The sequence below is a fragment of the Brachyhypopomus gauderio genome, chromosome 1 (genome assembly GCF_052324685.1).
Source record: "Brachyhypopomus gauderio isolate BG-103 chromosome 1, BGAUD_0.2, whole genome shotgun sequence".
Lineage (NCBI taxonomy): Eukaryota > Metazoa > Chordata > Actinopteri > Gymnotiformes > Hypopomidae > Brachyhypopomus > Brachyhypopomus gauderio.
Window position 1 is genome coordinate 34662867 of NC_135211.1, and position 22354 is coordinate 34685220.

At 43.1% G+C, this 22354-nt stretch overlaps 1 protein-coding gene across 4 annotated transcripts; it reads right to left on the reverse strand.

The window, feature by feature from the left end:
* Positions 1-257: 257 nt before the first annotated feature.
* Positions 258-21090, reverse strand: efemp1 (EGF containing fibulin extracellular matrix protein 1). Of its 4 annotated transcripts, none has more exons than XM_077011499.1 (11): positions 20891-21089; positions 20218-20305; positions 19949-19994; positions 19586-19819; positions 8154-8276; positions 6537-6656; positions 5417-5536; positions 4979-5098; positions 3913-4036; positions 3545-3737; positions 258-1963 (listed from the first exon to the last, which is right to left on the reverse strand). In XM_077011499.1, the coding sequence occupies exons 1-11, from the start codon at positions 21016-21018 to the stop codon at positions 1802-1804; spliced, it is 1458 nt and encodes a 485-aa protein (XP_076867614.1). In that variant the 5' UTR covers positions 21019-21089; the 3' UTR covers positions 258-1801. The 4 variants fall into 4 exon arrangements, with proteins under 4 accessions (XP_076867614.1, XP_076867622.1, XP_076867630.1 ...); XM_077011507.1 differs by having other exon boundaries at positions 20853-20967; XM_077011515.1 differs by lacking the exon at positions 20891-21089 and adding an exon at positions 20808-20855.
* Positions 21091-22354: the final 1264 nt, after the last annotated feature.

The following is a 22354-nucleotide window of genomic DNA, read 5'->3' on the forward strand; positions in this document are numbered from 1 at the left end:
TTGTGTAATAACATGCCAAAACATGTAGCATCAGATGTTTTCAGAGCATAAGTAGTTGGAGAATGTTGCCAATGCTGATGCCACCCAAATATCTGCCTGATGTGATGTTTAGCATAAGCACAACTGATGTAATGATTTAACATAATTAACCAATAATGCAATCTTGGCTAACAATAAATGAATGCGAACATGGATGCTTACATTCATTTTTTAATAATCCTTTCTGCTGTTTGAACCAAAATAAAAACTACTCAGCGTGAATCTTAAATATAACCTTTATTTCTTTACAACAATCCTCTTCTGCATCAGAGTACAAAACCTTCTTGATTATGTATGAAACCAGTTTTAAATAGAGAATGTCAGAATACTAAACTGCATAGGACTTTAAAACTGAATGGTACTGATAATATACAGAAATGGAGCAGGCTAATGCAGTTACTATTGAACTTTTTAATATATAAGGCACTGCATGTTAGACTGTGGAGGTTTAACTACATGTAGGCTACTCTACAGTAGTAATAATTAAAGAGAAAGCCCATTGTCTTAAGCCCAGTGGCAAAGTTGAGCCTAAAAGCAAACACAGAACTGATTCCACTTCATCAGTGCTGTATGAATGATGGATTGTAAAGATTGCTATAAGACAACAAACGTCTTGCTTTTGCATGGATGATGACCACACTATACTGAATCCATCAATGCAAATGTTTGGAGTACTCGAAATGATATTTGGCAGTGTTTTATGTCTTGGACTGGGAACACAGGCAGAGTAACCCCACTGAAACCAACGTAGAGGATCAAACCCTTTCCATTGCATTAGCCCAGTGGGTCTATTTGTGTGCAACGATCATTCGTCCTGCCAGACTGTTGGCACTGCTGTCATTTTCTGGCTGTATTTATTTGCTTTTTGGGTCTGGGTTGCCCCTTTGCCACCAAGACTCGTTACAGAGGTGCGTTCCTAATGAATCTAATCTGGATTTATTAAAGTGGCAGGATCAAGCTATGCAAACAGCTGCACAGAACCCCCTTAACAATCGATGCCACGAATGCTCTCACCAATTTGAAAACACCTCGGAACATGCACTACAGTTTGTTGCCAGATTGAACATGACTTCACCTTATTCATTCCAATGCTTTAGTCAATACTGAAAGGAACAGTAACTGGGTAAGCAGGGAACTGGAATCTTAATCCTCTTATGCCCAGAGAACTATAAGGAAAAGCATAATCATGTGAACATCGTCCACTGGGACTCCACCAACTGTGATTTGTAAACTTTGAAGGCAAAATTTGATGTTTTATTTTATTTTTGTAGATTAAAAACAAAGGTTTAAAAAGATTTAAAGTAATTTTAACCTGAGTAATTTAGCCATATTAATCATACATAACTCCTGCAGGACTGGGGGCACTCACTATACCTTACCGCCAGTTCCAGCTATTAGGTTTAAACCTCAGTATTAATCCATCACTGAAGCCATTCTTTAACAATGAGACTCATTACTTATATTGTCTCAGTCTTCAACTCATGGCCCATCATTGCTGCTATGGATGTAAGCACATTTAGAAGACGTTTTGGTAAGGTGAAGTTCCATAATGCTTTGATTAACTGCTACATGGTTGTGGGGACCTTTATTTTGAATTCACTTATTTTAGGTGTTCCAAATGAAGCTGGAGAGGAGGACTGGGGGTGTGGCCACGACTCCTCCCCATCCCCCTCCCCCCAAAAAAGCAGTCTGTTATGTATCGCCATTGTTGCTTAGCATACTCAATATGTATACAGATGTGAATTGGAAGTACAGGTGGTCGTTAGAAGGCATAGGGTCCTACGACAATGGTCAGCCGTAATAAGGAGCTGGTGCGATAGTTTGTGACGGTGTGGTGAGTGAGCATCTCTAAGTCGACAATTAGTTCCAGAGGGCCCTCCAGGGACTTGATCAACACCAACATCGCACTCACATTACTGGAACGCTGGAAAAGATGAGGCAGTTAAAATAAAGTGATACGGGACCTGAGCTTGAGGATAAATGACATGGTGATAGAGTAGGAAATATATATACATGTATACATACATACACACACACTATATTGCTAAAAGTATTCGCTCACCCATCCAAATTATATTTATATTTGCAAACATTTATGAAAGAATGGGTCACTCTCAGGAGCTCAGTAAAGTCCAGTGTACAACTGATAGGAAGCCACCTGTGAAATTTCCTCGCTCCTAAACATTCCACAGTCAACTGTCAGCTGTATTATAAGAAAATGTAAGTGTTTGGAAACGACAGCAACTCAGCCATGAAGAGGTAGGCTACGTAATCTGACTAACAGGGGTCAGCGGATGCTGAAGTGCATAGTACAAAGGGGCAGTCATGGCCTGGCGGTTAGGGAGCTGGTCTTGTGACCGGAGGGTCGTGGGTTCGATTCCCAGACAGGCCATGACTGAGGTGCCCTTGAGCAAGGCACCTAACCCCAACTGCTCCCCGGGCGCCGGGCTAGGGCTGCCCACCGCTCTGGGCACGTGTGATCCACAGCCCCCTAGTAATCACTAGTGTGTGTGTGTGTGTTCTGACTGCACAGATGGGTTAAAAGCGGAGGACAAATTTCGATTGGGGTGTAAAAATCACAATTGACAAAATATGGCACATTTCATTTCAAAGAGTTGACCGACTTTCTGCAGACTCAATCACTACAGACATCCAAACTTCATGTGGCCTTCAGATTAGCTCAGGAACAATGCGCAAAAAGCTTCATGGAATGAGTCGCAGGTGCATCCAAACCATACGTCACCAAGTGCAATGCATAGCGTCGGATGCAGTGGTGTAAAGCACGCCGCCACTGTACTCTAGAGCAGTGGAGGTGTGTTCTCTGGAGTGACAAATTGCACTTCTCCATCTGGAAATCTGATGGACGAGTCTGGGTTTGGCAGTTGCCAGGAGAACGGTACTTATCTGACTGCATTGTGTCTGACTGCATTGTGCCAAGTTTGGTGGAGGGGGGATTATGGTATGGGGTTGTTTTTCAGGAGCTGGGTTTGGCCCCTTAGTTCCAGTGAAAGGAACTCTGAATGCTTCAGCATACCAAGACATTTTGGACAATTCCATGCTCCCAACTTTGTGGGAACAGTTTGGAGCTGGCCCCTTCCTCTTCCCAACATGACTGTGCACCAGTGCACAAAGTAAGGTCCATAAAGACATGGATGGCAGTGTCTGGTGTGGATGAACTTAACTAGTCTGCACAGATTCCTGACCTCAACCCTATATAACACCTTTGGGATTAATTAGAGCAGAGACTGAGAGCCAGGTCTTCTCGTCCAACATCAGTATTTGACCTCACAAATGTGCTTCTAGAAGAATGGTCAAAAATCCCCATAAATACACTCTTAAACCTTGTAGACAGCCTTTCCAGAAGTGTTGAAGCTGTTCTAGCTGCAAAGGGTGGACCAACGTCATATTGAACCCTATGGATTAGGAATGGGATGTCTCTTAAGCTAATGTGAGTCAGGGAAGGTGAGTGGATACTTTTGGCAATATATATTGAGTTTTTACTCACCCTTAAAAAGAACTCTCCTCCGTCATTGCCAGCTCTGATCCTGAAGGTGTTGTGCGTGTTAGGGTAGATGTTGGTGGCTTGAATCTGGAAGATGTCCGCCGGTATGGCACGTTCCGAGTGAATGCTCATGTACTTGTAAACGATGGACTGTGGCAGACCGCGGCACCCGCTCGTGGACTGGCACACACACCGACTGGAAACGGAAAAGAACCGCACTGTACCACCATCGTTTAACAAGCCGCACTGCTCACCGCTACTACGGGCGAGGGAATTACACGGTTGGGCGACCGTTTCCGTTCGGTTTGACTTTCAAGGTGCAAAAAAAACATTCAAGGATGCTTTTTGGGGTCGCTGCACGGTGGACTTACTTTTCGGACGTACGAACATACGGCTCCTGGCAGGGGTTGCTGGGGTAACAGCGGTAGCCTCCGAAATAGTTCCAACACATCTCCTCCTCGCTGCATTCATGGCCGGTTTCACACTCGTTAATGTCTATAACAACATGGGGGAACGGGACATGGGGCGAGCTGAACACTTCAGAACGTTCATTCCACTTCTATTGTTGCAATCAGTCCTGGAACCACCGTAACATTACAAAAGGGGAGTCGCATATCAAGGAGGTTTGTGTCCTTGCAGGCAGTTAATACAGTTGTAGTGCAAGCATACATAATTCCCAAACCCCTATGGAAAACAAATTTCATACAAGGATGGTTTCCCAGGCTTGTACTAAATGGCAGTGGCAGTGGTGATTCACTATTGAAAATCTGCATTAAATCCAGGATTAGGCTTAATCCATGTTTGGCAAACCATCCTGTAGAGTATTAAGATTAGAACTGTACTAAACCCTGGCCCCTCTGTAACTGTAAAAGGGGAATCCTGGAAAACATGGGGCATCCCTAGCAAGCATGGAGTTTATTCAGGCATCAAGACACACACACCCACGCCTACCCACCCACACCTACACCCACCCACACCAAACAGTTCCGCACCATCAAAGAGCCCTTGAAACTGAGGAGAGCTATTTTTGACACAGCGGCAGGAGGGATCCATCAGTGGACCCTCTCTCTCCCTCCGACTCATTCACCTGAACGCGGGGGAGAGGGGGAAAAAAAACAACACAGTTGCCCGTTTGAAACACCTAGATTTTTTTTTTAAAGCCCACTAACATAAATCTCTGAAATGGGAGTTTTCGCAGGGTAGAACACTGCCGCCCTGTTTGTGCACACACAGGATCTTGCATTCTTTCCATGACAGTGCGGTTAAGTGCAGAGAGCCCATATTCCGTTATATATCTCTCTCGGAGCTGAAGTGTCCAGCCTGATACAGTTCCGAATCGGGCAGGAAGGCATGGGAGAAGGGGTGGAGCAGGGGCAAGGAGGGTTTAGGGAAGAGTGGCGAGGCCTATTTCTATCTGGGATGAGGAGGAGGAGATACCTTGACACATTCTTGTTCCGTGGAGTTGGTATCCTTCAGGGCAGGTGCAGGAATATTCGCCCGGGCTGTTAACGCAGGTATACTGGCACATGTAGCTGGAGAAGGCACACTCGTCGATGTCTGGATGACAGCGACAGAAAGCAAATCCATTGACCAACAGAGTCACGGCATCTGCCCCGACACACACGCTTGTGCACTGCTGAGTCTCTGAGTCGCCGTGTCATAAGAGCTTCCAGTGCTAACGGTTGCACTAAACACATATTGCAAAAACTGGCTTGCAGTCAGCTATGAATTCCTTTACAGGGCCAGATACTAAATACCTCACCACGCCAGCAAAAAAAAAAATCTTCTGGTTTATTCTGCCTGTTACTCGTCTGCGGACGGGCAGGACATCCATGCTAAGCACCTAGCCGGTTTTTGTCATTCGCCCGTACCTACCCAGGCAGGAGACAGAGTCTGGAGCCAGCTCGAAGCCTTGGTTGCACTGGCAGATGAACGAACCCATCAGGTTGTAGCACTGGTGCTGACACGGCTGACTGACCTGACACTCGTTCACGTCTGAAAGAGAGCAGCGTTCAGCAGTCAGATGCTGTTCGGCCTCCAAGGGACAAGCAAGGTGGTGAGCGACTCCTTTGTTATTGTAGCAGAACAGCAAACCCCCTGGCATTATTCTCTCTGGCACGTTTCCTCCAAAGTACATTTCTAAAGCTTACTCGAAAACAAGACATTTATATATATATTTTTAAAGCTATTCAAGACTCTCATTGGGCTCAAAGAAATTTGTCAAGGACTCAGTACCTAATTTCCTATAAGCCAACCAAGGTGTTCTATTGCTGGTGAGAAGGTTCAAAGTTCACTTGCTACAGTGCTCTCATAGGAAGTGAATCATCACATAGCACAATCAACAAACAATATGGTATTAAAAAACTGGTAATGACTTTTGGAACAAGTGTTTTCAGTGGAGCGAGAAAAAAACCTGTAAACCTGAAAGACATTTGACAATAGAAATGCACAGGTAGAGACCGCAGGTTGACGTAGTATAGATGCATACCATACAACTTTGGGACAATGTACTAAAATATCACTAGCTTTCTGTTTTTGCATTTCATTTTTAAAAGTTCAGCATTCAATTGACAAAATCGTTTAGCACAAAAAGAGGCTACACTAGACAGTGTAGATCTGCTGACAGGAGATGGGCCTGAACCCAAAACAATGAGCATGGGTTTGAGGAACAATAGCGTGCATGCATGAGCTGAGCACAATAACATTTGAACACCTCTGTTTTTCTTCTTCCCCTCAAATGGTCTGGGGATGAAAAAAAAACTGGCTGTGAGTCTTTAGCGGATGTCCTGAAAGCATAAACAAAAGCCGTTTGAAATCACGTGATGGCTTTAGTTGAGACCAATTGCACTCTTATTCCTCGCAGAAGAGAGGTACTCTCTCACTGTCCAATTCTCCCTAACACGCGCAAACACACACAGGAACACACGGCCTGACCATCTTTTGACAGTGTGGACACACAAGAGCAGGAGAAGATGCCCTGGTCTGCATCACTCACCCACACAGCTGTGGTTATTGCTGGCTAGTTGGTAGCCGCTGTTACATTCGCAGTAGTATGAGCCAGGGGTGTTCACACATCTGTGCATGCAGTAGTGTGACAAGAGGCACTCATCTCTGTCTGTGAGGATGCACGCACACACACACACACACACACACACACACACACACACACACACACAAACACACACACACACACACACACACACACACACACACACACACTCCTTGCAACGAATTGGTTTCTTTGGCATTACTCCCTATGGCTGTCCAAAGAAATCTAAACATTTTTACTTAACATACACAGCACCAGTCAAAGGTTTAGACACACCCACTCTGTCCAATTTTACTATCTCCTTTAAAAAACAATCTAATATTTTATTTTATCAAACCAGTGAAACCACACACACTTTGGTGGCAGATGCTGCACACTCTTGGTGTTCTCTTATCCAGCTTCATGGAGTGGCCCCCTACGGCGATTCCCTGTCACTCCTGAAGATACTCCTGAAGGGGTGGGCAACGATTCATTTTTTTTTATCTAGATTAATCTCACTGAAATCTTGAAATTAACCTAGATTAATCTGGATTAAAATGGCTCATTCAGAATATGCGTGCTACCCAAGTAATGACTAAAAGATAGGGTTGAGATAGGGTTTCTAACCATGCTTATGGGCCGGCAGCTAGTGGCAATCCACTGAGCGAAGAGATTGGTCAACTTGTCTGATAGAGCTGCGCTGACCTTGCCTCAGTTGCACTCAGAGTAGTTTGGCGGCGATTTTTCCCCTGGGCTGCATCAGTGCTTGACCCAGCGTCAGCAGCATTAGCAAACGGGTGCTTTGCGTTTAAATGGTACTTCAGACTGGTAGAACTCCTACAATAAACTAATTACGCGTTGCATAAGGTGCAAACAACTTTAGTCTTGTCAATGTCTCCATTAGGAAGCTTCTTAAAAATGAATTTTCCATGAAACAAACCTGGCGGCTTCGTGGCTGCATACATGTAAGCACATGTGCGATTTGTTGTGGTAGTCTTTGTAATTCACAGGTTTGAAAACTCGTTCTCGCCCCCTACTGTACAATTTGGTTAGGAATACACCAGAGCTAAACTATCAAGGTGAAAGTCATCATAGTTTGCTTACCAATTTTGACAACAGCTCCCAACCCAACTTTAAGAATAGATTAATGGCGATATTTTTTATATCGCCCGATAAGAGTATCACATTATTGAACGCCGTTAACGCCGATAATATATAATAGGCCAACACCTTTCCCAAAATTGTTTGTTAAAAAAATAATAATAATTAATGAGATTAAAATGTGTTTATTGCTATTAAACACGTACATTCAGTCAGGAGTGTCCAAACTTTGACTGATACTGTATGTTGACAAATCCTATCCATTGAATACTGAATACTGAAAATAACAATTTACTATTATGACAATAATTTAAGACAAATAATAAATTAATATTAATATTAATTTGTGTTTAATAAACAAATGTTCAATGAATGTATTAGTTAATGATAGATGTTATAATAGGTGTTAAATCAGGTATCGATAAGGTAAAATTAGCAGATTTGAATTTGTGGCAGGTAGCTGATTAATGCAAGATGTCTTACCCACACACAGGTCACCACTCTTCTGATATCCGGGCTGACAGTGGCAGAGGAAGGAACCTCGGGTGTTGTAACAAATCTGGTCCGGGCTGCAAGTGTGTCTTCCCATAGTGCATTCATCTATATCTGCACCCACACACATTAAAGCTCAAGGTAAAATGTACGGGGACTCTAGAACATCAGTAGATTTGATTTACAAACTGCAAACTGATATAACTGATGTTATAATGCTAATCTGATACTAACTGAACACAGTTTAGCCACAGGCTTGTATGACCTGGTGGTTGGAAACTGAGCACTGGTGAACTGACTGAACTGGGGTTCCTTCTGTAGCTATCGAAGGGGACATGCAGTGTTGAATCTTGTGTCTGTGACTGCCTGGGGTCTTTCTTTGTGCAGCCTTTAATAACAGAGGCCACACAGAACAGCGGCGGATCAGGCTCCAGAGAGATGAGCTGCTGGACATGATCAGATTGATCTCATTTCTCCATGGTAGTGGTTTCATTGTGTGTCTTGATCATGCTAGTTTTGATAAGTGTTTTTGTGGTTATGCGATGTGCCGGTTGCTTAAACGTCTCAACAAAGGCCGGTCTTTCTCTTTGAAGATCGAGGGCTGGTGGCAGCAACCTGACCTGCCTTTGGTCTTGAAGGGTCAGAGTTCAGCTCAGTCAGGTGGTTTCCCTGGACTGACCCACCTGATTTCACTCAGTCAACGAGCAGGTTTAGTAGGTGCATTAGGGCAGGGAAGCCACCAAATGGTGCTAGAACTCAGGAGTGGAATTCCTGATGCTTTCATCACGTTTTGTTGTTCAAGACAATTGAGTTTTTCGGACTAGCGATGCACACCGCGATGAGATAATAGGTGTTCTGAACATCGAGCTGTCCTACCTATGGCTACTGCGCATACTACTTTCACGTCAGTGTTTAGTGTAGCCCATAATTGTGCTCTGTCAGCTGTTTTTTCTCTTGGATTAACAGTGAATATTGCCCATTTATCATATTTAATCACATTGCAACGTCTTTTTGGATTTTATTGTGTTTTGTCGACAATTGTTAAATATTTTTGTGAATATCAGTCAGTTTGTTTTACCCTTGCCAATAAATAATCGTTCTTGATTTTATCCATCTGTTTATTCCATCCTACACTAAAACTGGTTTTAGTTGATTGACCTTGAAACGAGCACTTCTTAATACTTAACGTTAAGCATTCCAGTAATCAGTACATGACTTAATTAACTCTTATTGCTGGAAGCACATTCTGATAAGCTAATATAACCTATAAAATGATCGTACCTACAGTATTAATGCTAAAAGCATGTTCTGATAAGACAATATAGGCTATAAAATGATTGTACCTACAGTATTAATGCTGGACACACGTTCTGATAAGGTAATATAGCCTATAAAGTGATCGTACCTACAGTATTAATGCTGGAAGCACGTTCTGCTGCGGTAGTACATTTTGACACAGTAGCATGAATGGATAGATATGTCTATAATTTAGCATTACGGGTGTGCGATGACACTGATGTGAAATTAGCATGTGCATGCACAGTAGCCCTAGGTAGGGTAGCACAGATTTTCAGAACACCTGTGGTGATTCTAGAGATCGCATTCGCCCACTCACAACTCGTCTCCTCAGCACAGGAAGCGGTACCTAACCCTTCCAGGTCATCCAGACGCGGGGGTGTTACGTGCTTACCTAAGATAGATCAGCAAAGAGCTGCAGCCCCAGGAATCTGAAGCTGCTGACCATTCCTGTCTCTCTCAAAAGAGGACATTTTGAGCCTTCGGTATTTTCAACCTGGACTTGTCATGACATAAAAATATTCAAGTTTTGTCCAAACATTACAGAATGGTAACTAAATTACATTATTTAATAAAGTAATGGGTTGACAGCAGCTGACCAAAAGAGCATGAATAGTATAAATGAAATTTTATATTAAGCTGCTGTGGTTTCACTGGCAGGATATTTTTGTAATTATCTTAACATTTTAGCTTTCTGAAAATTTTGCAAAACATGCCATTCTGTATTTGTGGGTCTGTCCCTTACTTTCATGACCAGTGGTACTCTACACTTAAATGCTCATGGGAATGCCATGACTCATCAAATCTTGATTCTTGCCCACAGAATCCTCATTCAAAATGGTCATCATGCTCAGAAAACACATACACAAATTGTCAAAATATCAGTATTGCGAAAGCTAATATTGCGATAATGCTTAACAATTGATATATTGTGCAGCCCTAATGTCCAGTCAAGAAGGGTGTTGGTCAAGTTTATCCACTAATGTTTTCCAATCTTAGACAGGAGTTAACCTCCAGAGCACATGATATTGTTTATCCATGTCTAATGCATGGCTAGTTCATTAAGTAATGAGTCACGTCAGATGTGTTCTACCACCAAAATGACTAAATGCATGTGCAATGCAGAGGTGTTGCAGGATAAGGACTGAGAAACATAGCTCTAATTCATAAATAGCATTGCACTACATCACTGCAACCACTGCAACTGTTAGCCACAAAATATTGCCTTTGTACTGCTTTGTACTGATTTAATTCCATATTAAAAAGAATACACACTTACTCTCTACTCACTGGTTTAAAAAAAAAAAAAAAACAGTTTATGCCATTTGATAGCTAATTTGCTATTACCACCAGACATAAATAGTACTAATTTAATTATACAAATAATCTAAAAATGTTTGCATTTACGTCTTTTATAACATATTTAGATGTTCAAAACTCTGTGGAAAGTAAATCACTGGATACTTATTAACCTATCTCAGCTACTTGTGTGGTGAGGGATGAGGCCATGCTTTGAAACAAGTTTATGCAATGGTTCTCTCCATTTTCTTTCTCTCTCAGTCTCTCTCTCTCTCTCTCTCTCTCTCTCTCTCTCTCTCTCTCTCTCTCTCTCTCTCTCTGACGTTTATGACAGGGTCTCATATAAAGCATTTTCACTATCCTACACACGATCACTCTTCTTTTGAGTGCATAAGGCATTTTGGGTGGTCTGTGGTTACCCGCCCTGTACAGAAAATAGACAACAAATGGGCCTATTAACCTTTTGCTTTTCTGAAATAACTCCATGGCACATTACTGAAAATCAGAACCATAAATTAAAAGTCTTTAGCGGGACTTTTTTGTTGCTGTGCCTTAAACCATCCCTATAACTACTGTGTCTGCTTTATCTGTGGTGAAGCACGCACATAATACAGCAGCATGTTCTGCCCAGTATACACACACACACACACACACACACACACACACACACACACACACACACACACACACACACCCACACACACACACGCACACACTTGCGCTCGCGTGTGCAAGAGTGATGTCATTTTGGCCACCAGCCCCACCTGGAGTCTTAAGTCTGAGTAAACAACGTTGGGAACCCAGTTGGTCCCCTTTCTGCCCCCCCACCAAACCTGGCCTGACCTCCCACTCAAACGCCACAGCTGGGCAGGAGGGGAAGCACGGCGCTCAGCTAACACCAGCGAGCCCCGCAAAATGTTTGTGGAAAAAGTGATGAGCGTTACCCCTCTCATTTTGGTTCGTCCTGTTCTTTTATGCTTTTTTTTCTACCTCATTTCATCAATTCATGTTTTTAAATTACACGGATAAACTCCTTCTCCCTCTCTCTCTCTCTCTCTGTGGTTTTCCAGTCATTCAGTCTCTGATTCATCTCATCTTTGACACAAAACCCTTTTTTAAAAGATTTACCCCACTCCCAAAAAATCATTGCTGTAAGTGGACTGCCTGTGATGTTGGGGCCCTGCATGAGCACTGACAGCAACTGAACTACAAAAGAAGCGTCCCAAAATAAGCAGACACCACCAGTTAACTCAGTCAAGTCAGTACTTGAGACAGCTGCCTTTCGCCGAACCCTCCTGAGTCTAGTTCACACACTCAAGGGATACTCCTGCTGCTGGGGGCCCATCGTAGCCTCACCTAAAGCTCTGCCATCAGGATTTGTGGCAAACGTCAGACATACCCAGTCCTTCTAAACTGAAAGCACACCTGACTGTGCCATTTGACATCCCATGTACACCAATAACCTAATTGACAATGGTTATAACAGCAAATCATTCTTAAATACTGCATACTGCACAACCATGACACGTACAGAAAACCAAACACTAGAACCAACAGGCAATTTTGTCCAACTCCCTATATGTTGCTGCTATTGTAAAACTCATCAGTAAGACTAAGCAAAGAGCCCATTATATTTCTATGTATGTTTTCACAAATCACTCCCTTGGAATTTTTGATCATCCACACCAGAAAGGCAACGCATCTGAGTATAGGCAGCGTGTAAATGCTGCCATAGAGTTTTAAACACATCTGTTTATAATGTACTTGAATGACAGTGAAGCTGAGAGGATACTGAGCTGCCCTGTGTTCTTTCGCAGTGAAACTTCAAGTCTTACGCCAGCAGTTGTTTGGCTATAACTCACATGTAATGTTCTTTTTTCCCCCTACCAGATTTTCACTGACATGATTGAACTTGTTGTAATCGCCACACTGGGGGCCGGTTTGTGTTTTCACTCGGCCATTGTAATGGAAAGTGGGACCGTGTCCAAAACACTACTTGAGTCATCTCCTTGAACAGTAATTCTGCTTGGTTCCGTTTTTTAAATGGTGTAAACCCTGAAGAAACAAAAAATATCATCAGCAGGGAAGTGTTTGAAGTTAACAATCCATTAAATTTCACATCAGATTTATACGGCCCTTAAGGAAATACATTCACAAGGACCTTAAACATCTTTAACAGTTATTTAACACAGTTAAAAACAGATATAGCTGCTGAAGTTACCACAAAGCCAGGCAGGATAGAGCAAAAACAGAGACAACTGCTCATGTCCTAAGACTTTTGTTTTCTTTGCCAGTTAGTGACCGATGAGTCTTCCCTCGTGGTCTTCACTGCAGTTCATGACCTTTTGTCAAATCTGCTCTGAAGAGTCTCGGACGGACAAGAGGAATTAACCTTCCAAGACGATCCACACTCAGCTGACCATTCCCTGGGCAGTGGAAGTCAAGGGTGCTTTGATGTTTGATCAACCCCAGCGAATAGTTCGGACACAACAGGCTTTATCAGCCAAAAGGAGTTTGGTTCCATTTGGGTCTCAAGGAAGAAAGATAAACATCGTGCTGGCGAGCCATATGAGAACTACAAAGTGATCAATTCACTTCGTGAACTTTACTCTGATGATTGATGATGATTGCATTGGCAGCTGCTTCAAAGGTCTGAGATCGCACCCAATTTTTTTTTCAGGACAGCTCCAGAATTTTTTTTCTGTTAGGAAAATATTAATATCATACTTGCGAGACAACACGATTGGCAAAAATAGTTAAGCATTTCTGTTGCTATTGCAATGCCAGTCAGGGAGAGAATATTGCACAACCTTTGTATGAGATGAATGGATCTAATAACAAAGCTTAAAGCACTGCGCAGGTCAGCCTCTGCTAAACTACACCCAGGAATTTGCAGCGACCCAGGACGCAAGGTTGCAATAACACAGCTCATCCACAGAAACGCTGAGAAAGATGAGGAATTCAGACCTGCCACCTCTGAAGCAATGGACACGAAATCCGTTCAAGCAGTGCCAAAAAAACCTCAAAAAACAGATCAGTACGACACCCAGAACCTGATCGTTCTTTGAGGAGAAAGCAGTGGTCTGTTCACCACTACACGTCTGGCACCAGCTCGTCAATGGGAGGACAAATCAGTATGATGGGAGTAATCAGTGTGAACACTGGGTCGCCTTCACCTCACCTTAGCCACACTCATTTTCCGGGCCTTGACAGTACATCAGTGACTACTCAAAATTATCTTCCCTTTGATCTGTCTGCTGTTGGTAGCCATGCTGCAATATAGTCAAACGTCAGTTTAGTCAAACTAAATGTAGACAGATTGTAAAAATGATAAAAGCAGGTGGATGAGTTTTTTTCTAACACAATACCACTCTGTCCTTTGTCACGCAGCAGTACAGATGCTATTCTGCAGTTCCTATACAGTTGCTAGGCATTCTTTGACTCCAAATCATCCAGCGTGGAGGCCCTGGTTGAAGGACCTGGATGGGTCTTTTGACCCGATGCCAGATCTGTTGGTTAGGTTGGATCGCATGACTCTGGCATTGCACGGAGAACAGAAAGATCAACAATTCCTCGCATACAGGGGCAGGAAGCAGCTGGAGTCCAACAAATGAAGTCCAGCAATAACAACAACATTGTGCACTTCCACGCAGTGCCATGCTCATCTCCATGGCCTTACTCTATCCGCCAGGCCAGGCTAAACGATTTGTGCAAAGCATGCACTGACACACAGCGAGGAGACAAGCAACAAGCACAATCTACAGAAAAGCCTGTCGAACAGGACATTCAGAACGTCGGGGCCAGTTGGCCCCATTTTATCTTCTACTGGAGCTCTGTGTAAAAATTGACAGGTCCTGCTGCATTTACATCACTGCACAGAACGGTGTTTTGCTGGGTCTGCAAAGTGGCTCTACCATTCAGCTATCGGCTTCATCTCTCCAATGGTACTTTCAAATGAACGTATCTGAGAAATAAACATTGCTGACATCTGATCTGAAGGAATTTCCTCAAACAATTAGCTCACTATATTGGACTCAAAATGCAGTGCACTTCTCTAATTAATCAGTGAAATCTTTGCCCTTTTTTGGTAATTCAAACCCAACCAAGTAAAAAATATAACCTTAAACATCAAGACAGATACTACACAACCAGTGTTAGAGAAGAGTACATTTCATTGTAGTTATGAGATGAAATTTGACAACCATATTCTTGGTAGTGATCTGTTTCTGGTCATGACTGTAACATTCTTCCCGATTATGAACTGATCTGATGCTTATCTTAGAGGTGAGTCATTTCTTCCACAATAATGCGCAAATGGAAAAAAAAGCACCCTCCAACATTCCAGAGCAACTTGTTCATGAGTATTACATCTCCACTGAGAGTGCAGTGTGGTAGTTCATGCTCATAAATAGCTAATTTGTGTTTGTCATGGCAAAAGCACAACCAGTGACCTAAATTGTCATCACTTTCATTCAAGATTATGTGATATCTTAGAAGAGTGGAACTAAGAATGTTGATATGTTGAGGAATAGTCATCTTTGGACAGTTCAGGAGACCATCGTTTTCAAACATGAAAACAATTACAAATGGCAAAAGCCAAGAACAAGGTGATAGCTCCCACGCTGTCAACGCAACAAGTAAATTAGCTTTTTTCTTACACTTTCCTCTGGAACCATGATCCATGAACTACAAAGCTCATTGATACAATTCACTTTTGGACCAGACTGGTGCCCCATAACTTGGGAGACTCAAAACAGGACGAACTCTGCCACCACAACCCAGAAAACTAAAAGGCAACAAAGAAACAGACTTTTCTAACCCCGAGTGAAGAGAGAGAAATGTTGGAGGACGGAACTTCTGGAGCAAACATCTTCGAGTATGTTGCATGGGAGAGTTTCATACTCCCAAGACTAAAATCTACACAACCATTTGTTAGGATATAGGCCTTCTTAGTTAGCTTGCGAAACAAGCCAAAGACCTGCCGTCATGAGATCTGCAGTGACATCTGGATTTGATATAATTCCGTTAGGAAATTGAGGATAGCAAATTGCACATCATGCATGAAAGCCATGGTTCAATGGCTATGGGCAAGAATTACTACAGAAGATGGGCTAGCCACAGCTGAATGTGTTGGAGTTGTAATGTCCATGGACATGGAGACAACTTTGCACCACCCACACATTAAATAGCCCCTCCTCCTGTTCGTTAGGGATCAACGTGTCCAGTGAGGGGAGGAGTTAGAATGTTTGAAAAAGTTGAACTCTCTGACCAATAGGAAGTTAGGACTTGGCTTGGGCGCTAAATAACTGGAGTTTTTCCCCATAGAGTGTTCTATTTCGTTATGCACATATAAGATTCCACCAAATTCCCAAACTGCCCTTCGAGCTGGGCTCCTGAGGCTCTTTTTGTTTATGAATAGCTTTGCACGTCCGCTGGCTGTAGCTACATGGTCAAAAGCATGCAAAACGATTAATTTTTTTATTTTGCTTTGCTCAAATGGCCCTATACATAATGAACATGGCAAACATACAGTAATTGGAACAAATTTAGCTCATTCCCAGACCCCGCCTACCATAAATAGATGACCTTATGCCACGTCAGGCCAGCCGCCACTTAGAAATAAATATTCCTGCAACGCACCCGTGAGGGCTTCACTACAGGTATGCAATGACCTGAGTCGGATCTCTCCATCTCCTGTCTCGTCCCGTCTGGGTGGACGTCTGCAACTTCCTACCCTAGAGGCATGAGGAAGTGAGGCATGAGCACTATTCGATGCCCTGGGGTTTCTTCATTAATGGCTTTTTGAGAAACAGACTGGGTGTCTGTGCTGTGAGTTGTAAATCACAATTTAAAGTCTGTTAAACACTAATAGCAGATGAGAAAGTCCCTCCAAAGGAAACCCAATCCTAATTAAGACAAATTCCCTTGGAAATCAAGGACAAAGCTCTCTGTTGGGTTGCTAGCTATGACAAAAAAAATCTGATTCAGCAAGTACAGTTATTGCACCTTCTACACATTACAGCTCAGAAAAAATATGATTATTACTAAATGGTTTGTGAGACATAAATGCAGTTTATGGAAAAGAATTATTCAAGCAGTTCAATATAATCCAGACTACTGTGGAAACATGCAATGACAAGTCACTAAACAGAGGACATGAATAAAATATTGATAACAATATAAACAAAACACAGGTACGGAACGTATTCCCAAACAAACAGTAAACCTTTTTTTGTGGTCAGATTTCCAAAGAGACCCACAATCATCTATTCATTTTGTTCTGATAATTAGGTCCAGTGGTCCCATGTAGTTGGCCTACCTGGGATCCATTGGTGTTTTATAAGCCCCATAAACCTGAATGGGAGGAAAGAGACCTGCCTCAGTGTTTCAGGATAAATACTCGCACCTTTGCTGGTGACTCACACCAATGGCTGTTATTTTTCCATGAATGGATACATTTCAAGCCATAACTCTTACAAATCTGACTAAAGACCACCTCCCCCACAACCCAGCCAAGAACTGTTCAATCATTTGGCTAATGAATACATTAAGCTTCATCCCTCACCAATTAAGAAACTGACACCCATGGAAAAGCAGTTCTTGTGAAGGCCAAACTAGCCCCAAAACGTTAGTAAGTAAAAAGGCTACTAAAAAGGAATGTTACCAACCAGTACAGTACACTTAATTATTAGAGCAAAGCTCTGAGCTGAGGTTTCCCTTTGAGAGGAATAGTAAACACAGAACACAATACACAAAATAAAGTTGAAAATGCGTGCAAGTCAGTTACCTGAGAGGCAAATGTAATTCAACAAAGAAATATATGAATAAAAGTTGGAATCTTTCATTCTTGGTTTAAGAGGGTTGAACATGTGCTGAATGTGACTGAGGATAATGCTTTCATGCAGTATTTGTACATCATGAAATATAGGGATGCTTTGCATACTATATCCAATAGTGCTTTGTAGTTCTGTTGTAATCTGAAAGCCAGAAGATCATTTTAAAAAGCTTCCTTTTTGGATTTCCAGCACAGATTACAACAGACCTCATGTTTACTTGTGACTACTATTGGAGCATGGTCTTTTACTAACATTTACATCAGAATATAGTCTTGCTAGGTTTTCTGTGTGCTGGCCCTTATTGCAGACCTGAGTAATGAGGTGGAAGGCAGGATCTGGGTTTACACTGGCTCTTCCACGCGGCACAAATGGGGCATAATAAAATCAGGGGAACGGGGAGCTTGTTGACTCATTCAATGACATCAAATCAACTTTCGACTCACCAAGAGCCATCTAACACATACATACACACACACACACACACACACACACACACACACACACACACACGAACACGAATGCATGGACACACGCACATGCACACATGCACACACACACAAACTCTCCGCAACCTTTCTCTCTCCATTACCGTGAGCAATGCCACTGTGCTATTATGTTCTAAAGCTTCTTCATCTGTATGCAATCAAAGAGAGTCTCAGAGCCCACCGAGGTGCTGACTTATGACTAAAATAAACCGGCGAAGCACAAATGGGTGACCACAGACCACAGCAGCAAGAAGAACATGCCAGATACATCATCCATCACGGCACTCATTTGAGCTGAACTGACATCAGCTTTACAGGGGATTCGGATGAATCCGTTCGGGGGCAAGTCCTGTGCTGCATCGTTCCTCATCCGGGGGATGTTCAATGTCTTCCATCTTTCCAAGGATGCCGGGCGGATGCCTAGCGTGTGCCATCCACACGACTCCACGTCTTCACACGGCTTCACACAAAAGAAGATTTTGAGCGGTTCGAGCATGTTGCATGCACGACAGGACATCTTCAGTGAAGTGTGGAGCAAAGTAACATAAATAAAGCCATTAAAATTCTGTATCTGAAGAACAGCAATACAAAGTTGGCTACACCCATCCGTTAAGTCCCCTGAATATTCAAAACAAGAAGTAATGGCCATGTTTTCAAAGGACACTGAATCCAAGCCAAGAAAATCCCATGCCAAGGGCAGTCAATTGCAGTGAAAGTTGGTGTAACATAGGAGTTAAAGAGGTTCTGACTGCTGCCAACGGATATGCTTGGCAGGGACATTTCTCAGTGCTTTCTCACTGTTTCTCACAAGTTGACAGACAAACATCACTGGGCAGCCTGGGTCAAAGGGCTGACTATGGCAGCTTTTAAATCACTGCTTCATTTGTATCAGATATGTTGTCTTTGGGCTTCTGTGGTTCTTACAGATAATAGGAGAGTTACGTGAAAGTGAATAGTGCCCTCTCTGCCATGCTGTGTGGTGATAGATTATAAATGGTTACACTGACACCCACTGACTGCCATTTCAATTACCTTGTATTTACAGGGCAATGCCAATAATAAATTCTTATAGCATCAGGAACCAACCACAAAGGTCAAGTCTCGAGAGACACCTTCGCCCGCAAGACCTATCGAAATATTCAGGTACTCCATAAAAGTTTACAGTAAATATTACAATTTCATAGCAATAACAGCAATAACTATACAGTACTCAATTGACTGTAGTAGTGTCAGACTGCAAATTACAATTACAACTTCAGTGGTATTCACAGGTTACAGCACTGACTGTTGGTTATGGTAGGTCTTATGACTGGCTAACTACAACTACAGCTTACGTAAGAAATATAGCCTACCACTATATAATAATATTATCCATTTTCTGGTATTCCTTGACATTATTTTCCATCATATCGGAGCCTTACTTTACAGTTATATCCTACTTTCAGATACCACCATTGACTTAGATCTGAGTGTGATGTGCGGACCGCCTGACGCCGTCCTGACCCACCTCTGCAGTTGTGCTCATCCAGGGTGAAACCGGGACTGCATCGCATGGCCCGGCGCTCAAGCAAAGTGGGCGGTACCGGAGGGTTGGGGGGATCCTGCTCCACGGGTTGCTGCTCATCTTCGCTACTGACGAAGATCTGGGCGTTTCGCGGGAGGCAGAGATAGCCACCGAAGTGATTGTAGCACTGCATGCCGCCTTTGCAGGCGTCAGGGACGATCACACACTCGTCGATATCTGTTGAAAGACGTCGAAGAGGGCAGTGGTGGCATTGAGTTGAAGGAACTAGTGGATTGAGTTGAAGGAAAACTGTCCATAGCGTTACGGAGGTGGTGGCACTTTAGGGATGCCGAGGCCATTTCTTACCTTTGCACGCTTGTCTGACCGTATCGTATTCGTAGCCATCTGTGCACTGTTGATACGAGAACATGTTGGCAATTACTTGCAAGCTGTGACCTGTTTGCGCTACTTGGATCTCCGTCAACAAATAATCGCATATTCTGCAAATATCACGTTAATTTCCCCCTATCACGTTGCTCCATGATTATGGCATCCAAACGCAGACAGTGCTCATTTGGGGAAACGGGCCTTGTCTATAACAATGTTTATTATAATAGCCGCAATAAACCACTTGCCGTATAAGAAACAGGCTCCTCTGTCTCTTGGGCGACGACGCCAACGCACAGTGCGACCATCACGCAGATTCCCAGCATTGTGGTTGCTCTGTAAAGCAGGCGTAGAGGAGGCGTGAAGGAGAGCCGACTCGGAATCTAGGGCCATGCATGACAGTCTACAGCGTTTAATACCCGTTATTACATCACTTGTGGCACTGCTGAGCAAGTGTGAACACGTCCCCCTGTGAAGCGCTGTTTTCTCTGGCACCGCTCCAACCAAATATCCTCAGATTCAGCGCCTGTTCCTTGTTTTCCACGTTATGAATCACGTTTCCCGCTATCCGTTCTACCTCAGTTAAGTCCGATCAGTAACGTTCAGAAGTAGATTATCAATTATTGCTTACTGTACCAGTTAGCTTTAGCTTTAAATGTAAAATCTGGAAGCCATCTATCAAAATAAAATGATAACGTCCGACAAAAGAATTTGTTAGAGCCACGTGTAAACACGTCCATCAGAATGTAAATATCAGCACTAAATAAAGTTAAGCGAAGCATCGACGCGAATTAGAAAACGAGACCGCTGAAACTTCTTTTAAAGTTTGGATACACACCAGGCTTTGCAGCATGCACAGTGGGTGATGAAAGAGCAGTATCACCTGGCGCTGCAGGGCGACCCCACGTTACCGTGACCCACCTGGCGTTACCTGCGACCTCGCTGCGGTGTTGCGGGACAGATGTGGAGGCGACGCGCTTCCCGCCGGGCAGCACAGCCGTTTGGAGAGACGCGAGGACGTTTGGTCGCTGCACTGTTACTGTAATCATGGCCAACACGCGATTCTCCCGGAATGTAAGGGGCGGCGCCGTGGACAGTACACAGGTTGTACTGTAAGATATCACCGATTTTTATCGGAATTGCTCGTGTGTGTGTGTGTGTGTGTGTGTGTGTGTGTGTGTGTGTGTGTGTGTGTGTGATACAAGTTAGAATGTGGCTCCCTCTTCAGGTTATTAGCCACAATTTATTAGCCACTGGAGTATATCACTGACAATTTAGTTAAAACAAGTTATTATTAGACTTGAGTTTCACATGACGCGTTTTATTAACAGTTCATGAGATTTCGTGTCGTACTATATCAGAGACGCGTCACTTCAACATCTTATTGCTACTCGTAAACGAATTTTTTCTGTCTACGCTCAAATGCAGGTGGCTGATATTCCTCCTAACCTGCAGAAAAATTCCACCATTGTGGTCCACGATAATAAACTCCACAGTGTTTACAAGATGGTTTTGTTTTACGAACATCTGTCGCTCTTGGCAACGAGGCACGGCTTTGCGCGCGGTTAAAAGAATGCGCATGGCAGCAGTTTGCAGCTATGTGAGGGTAGGACCGCGTTTGGCACTTTACCGACTTCTCACCCTCTTCGCTGCATGCAGATTCACCATAGATGGGATCCGTGCAGTCAATCTGTCGTCTAGATATCTCAAAAAATTCTGCGTAAAAAGCCACAAATAATAGCTCAATCTATGCTTATTGCACAATGGGGGAAAAGGCCATCCAACTGGGGGAAAACGTTTGGTAACAGCAAGGTAATTGTGGAAAGGAAACCTGCACTTGGAAATTACTTAACTTACTTTACAGTATTTTCTTTACCGACGAACACACCTGTGGACTGTGTCCACAATGAAGATGAATGATTCAAATTGTGGCATTATTAAAATGTACAGCATATGCCATCTTAAGCATCCCAGCCCTCCTGTCCTCTCCTCCTTGGCTCTCATCGCTCCTGCTCTCCATTCATTTCTTCTCTCCTTCCTGTCTGTCCTCCTCTATAAGTCTCTCCTCTTCTCTGCTGTCCATGTCTTTCCACCTCCTCTGTCCTCTTCAGTCATCTCATTCACCTCTGTGTCATGTTCTCCCTGCTCTGTCTGCATCCTCCGTCTTTACACTCAACACACCAGAGTAAATGTGAACCAAATTAGAAAACAACTGCTATTTCTTGCAAGGATGTTCTGGGATGGATTACCGAGAACTTTTGATGTTACTGGCAATTATCATATCATGAAACACTTCCTATTTCATACTACTGTACACGTCTATCATCGGCGTAATACTCAGCCGTCTACTGCTTTCAGATTTTCCAGTGGCTGTCCAAAAACTTG

Coding starts and splice junctions, on each gene's coding strand:
- efemp1 (XM_077011499.1), bottom strand. CDS start 21,018: ATGATTACAGTAACAGTGCAGCGACCAAACGTCCTCGCGTCTCTCCAA. Junction 6,657..8,153: donor GAGTGGTGACCTGTGTGTGG/GTAAGACATCTT, acceptor GCATCCTCACAG/ACAGAGATGAGTGCCTCTTG. Junction 5,099..5,416: donor AGACTCTGTCTCCTGCCTGG/GTAGGTACGGGC, acceptor GCTGTCATCCAG/ACATCGACGAGTGTGCCTTC.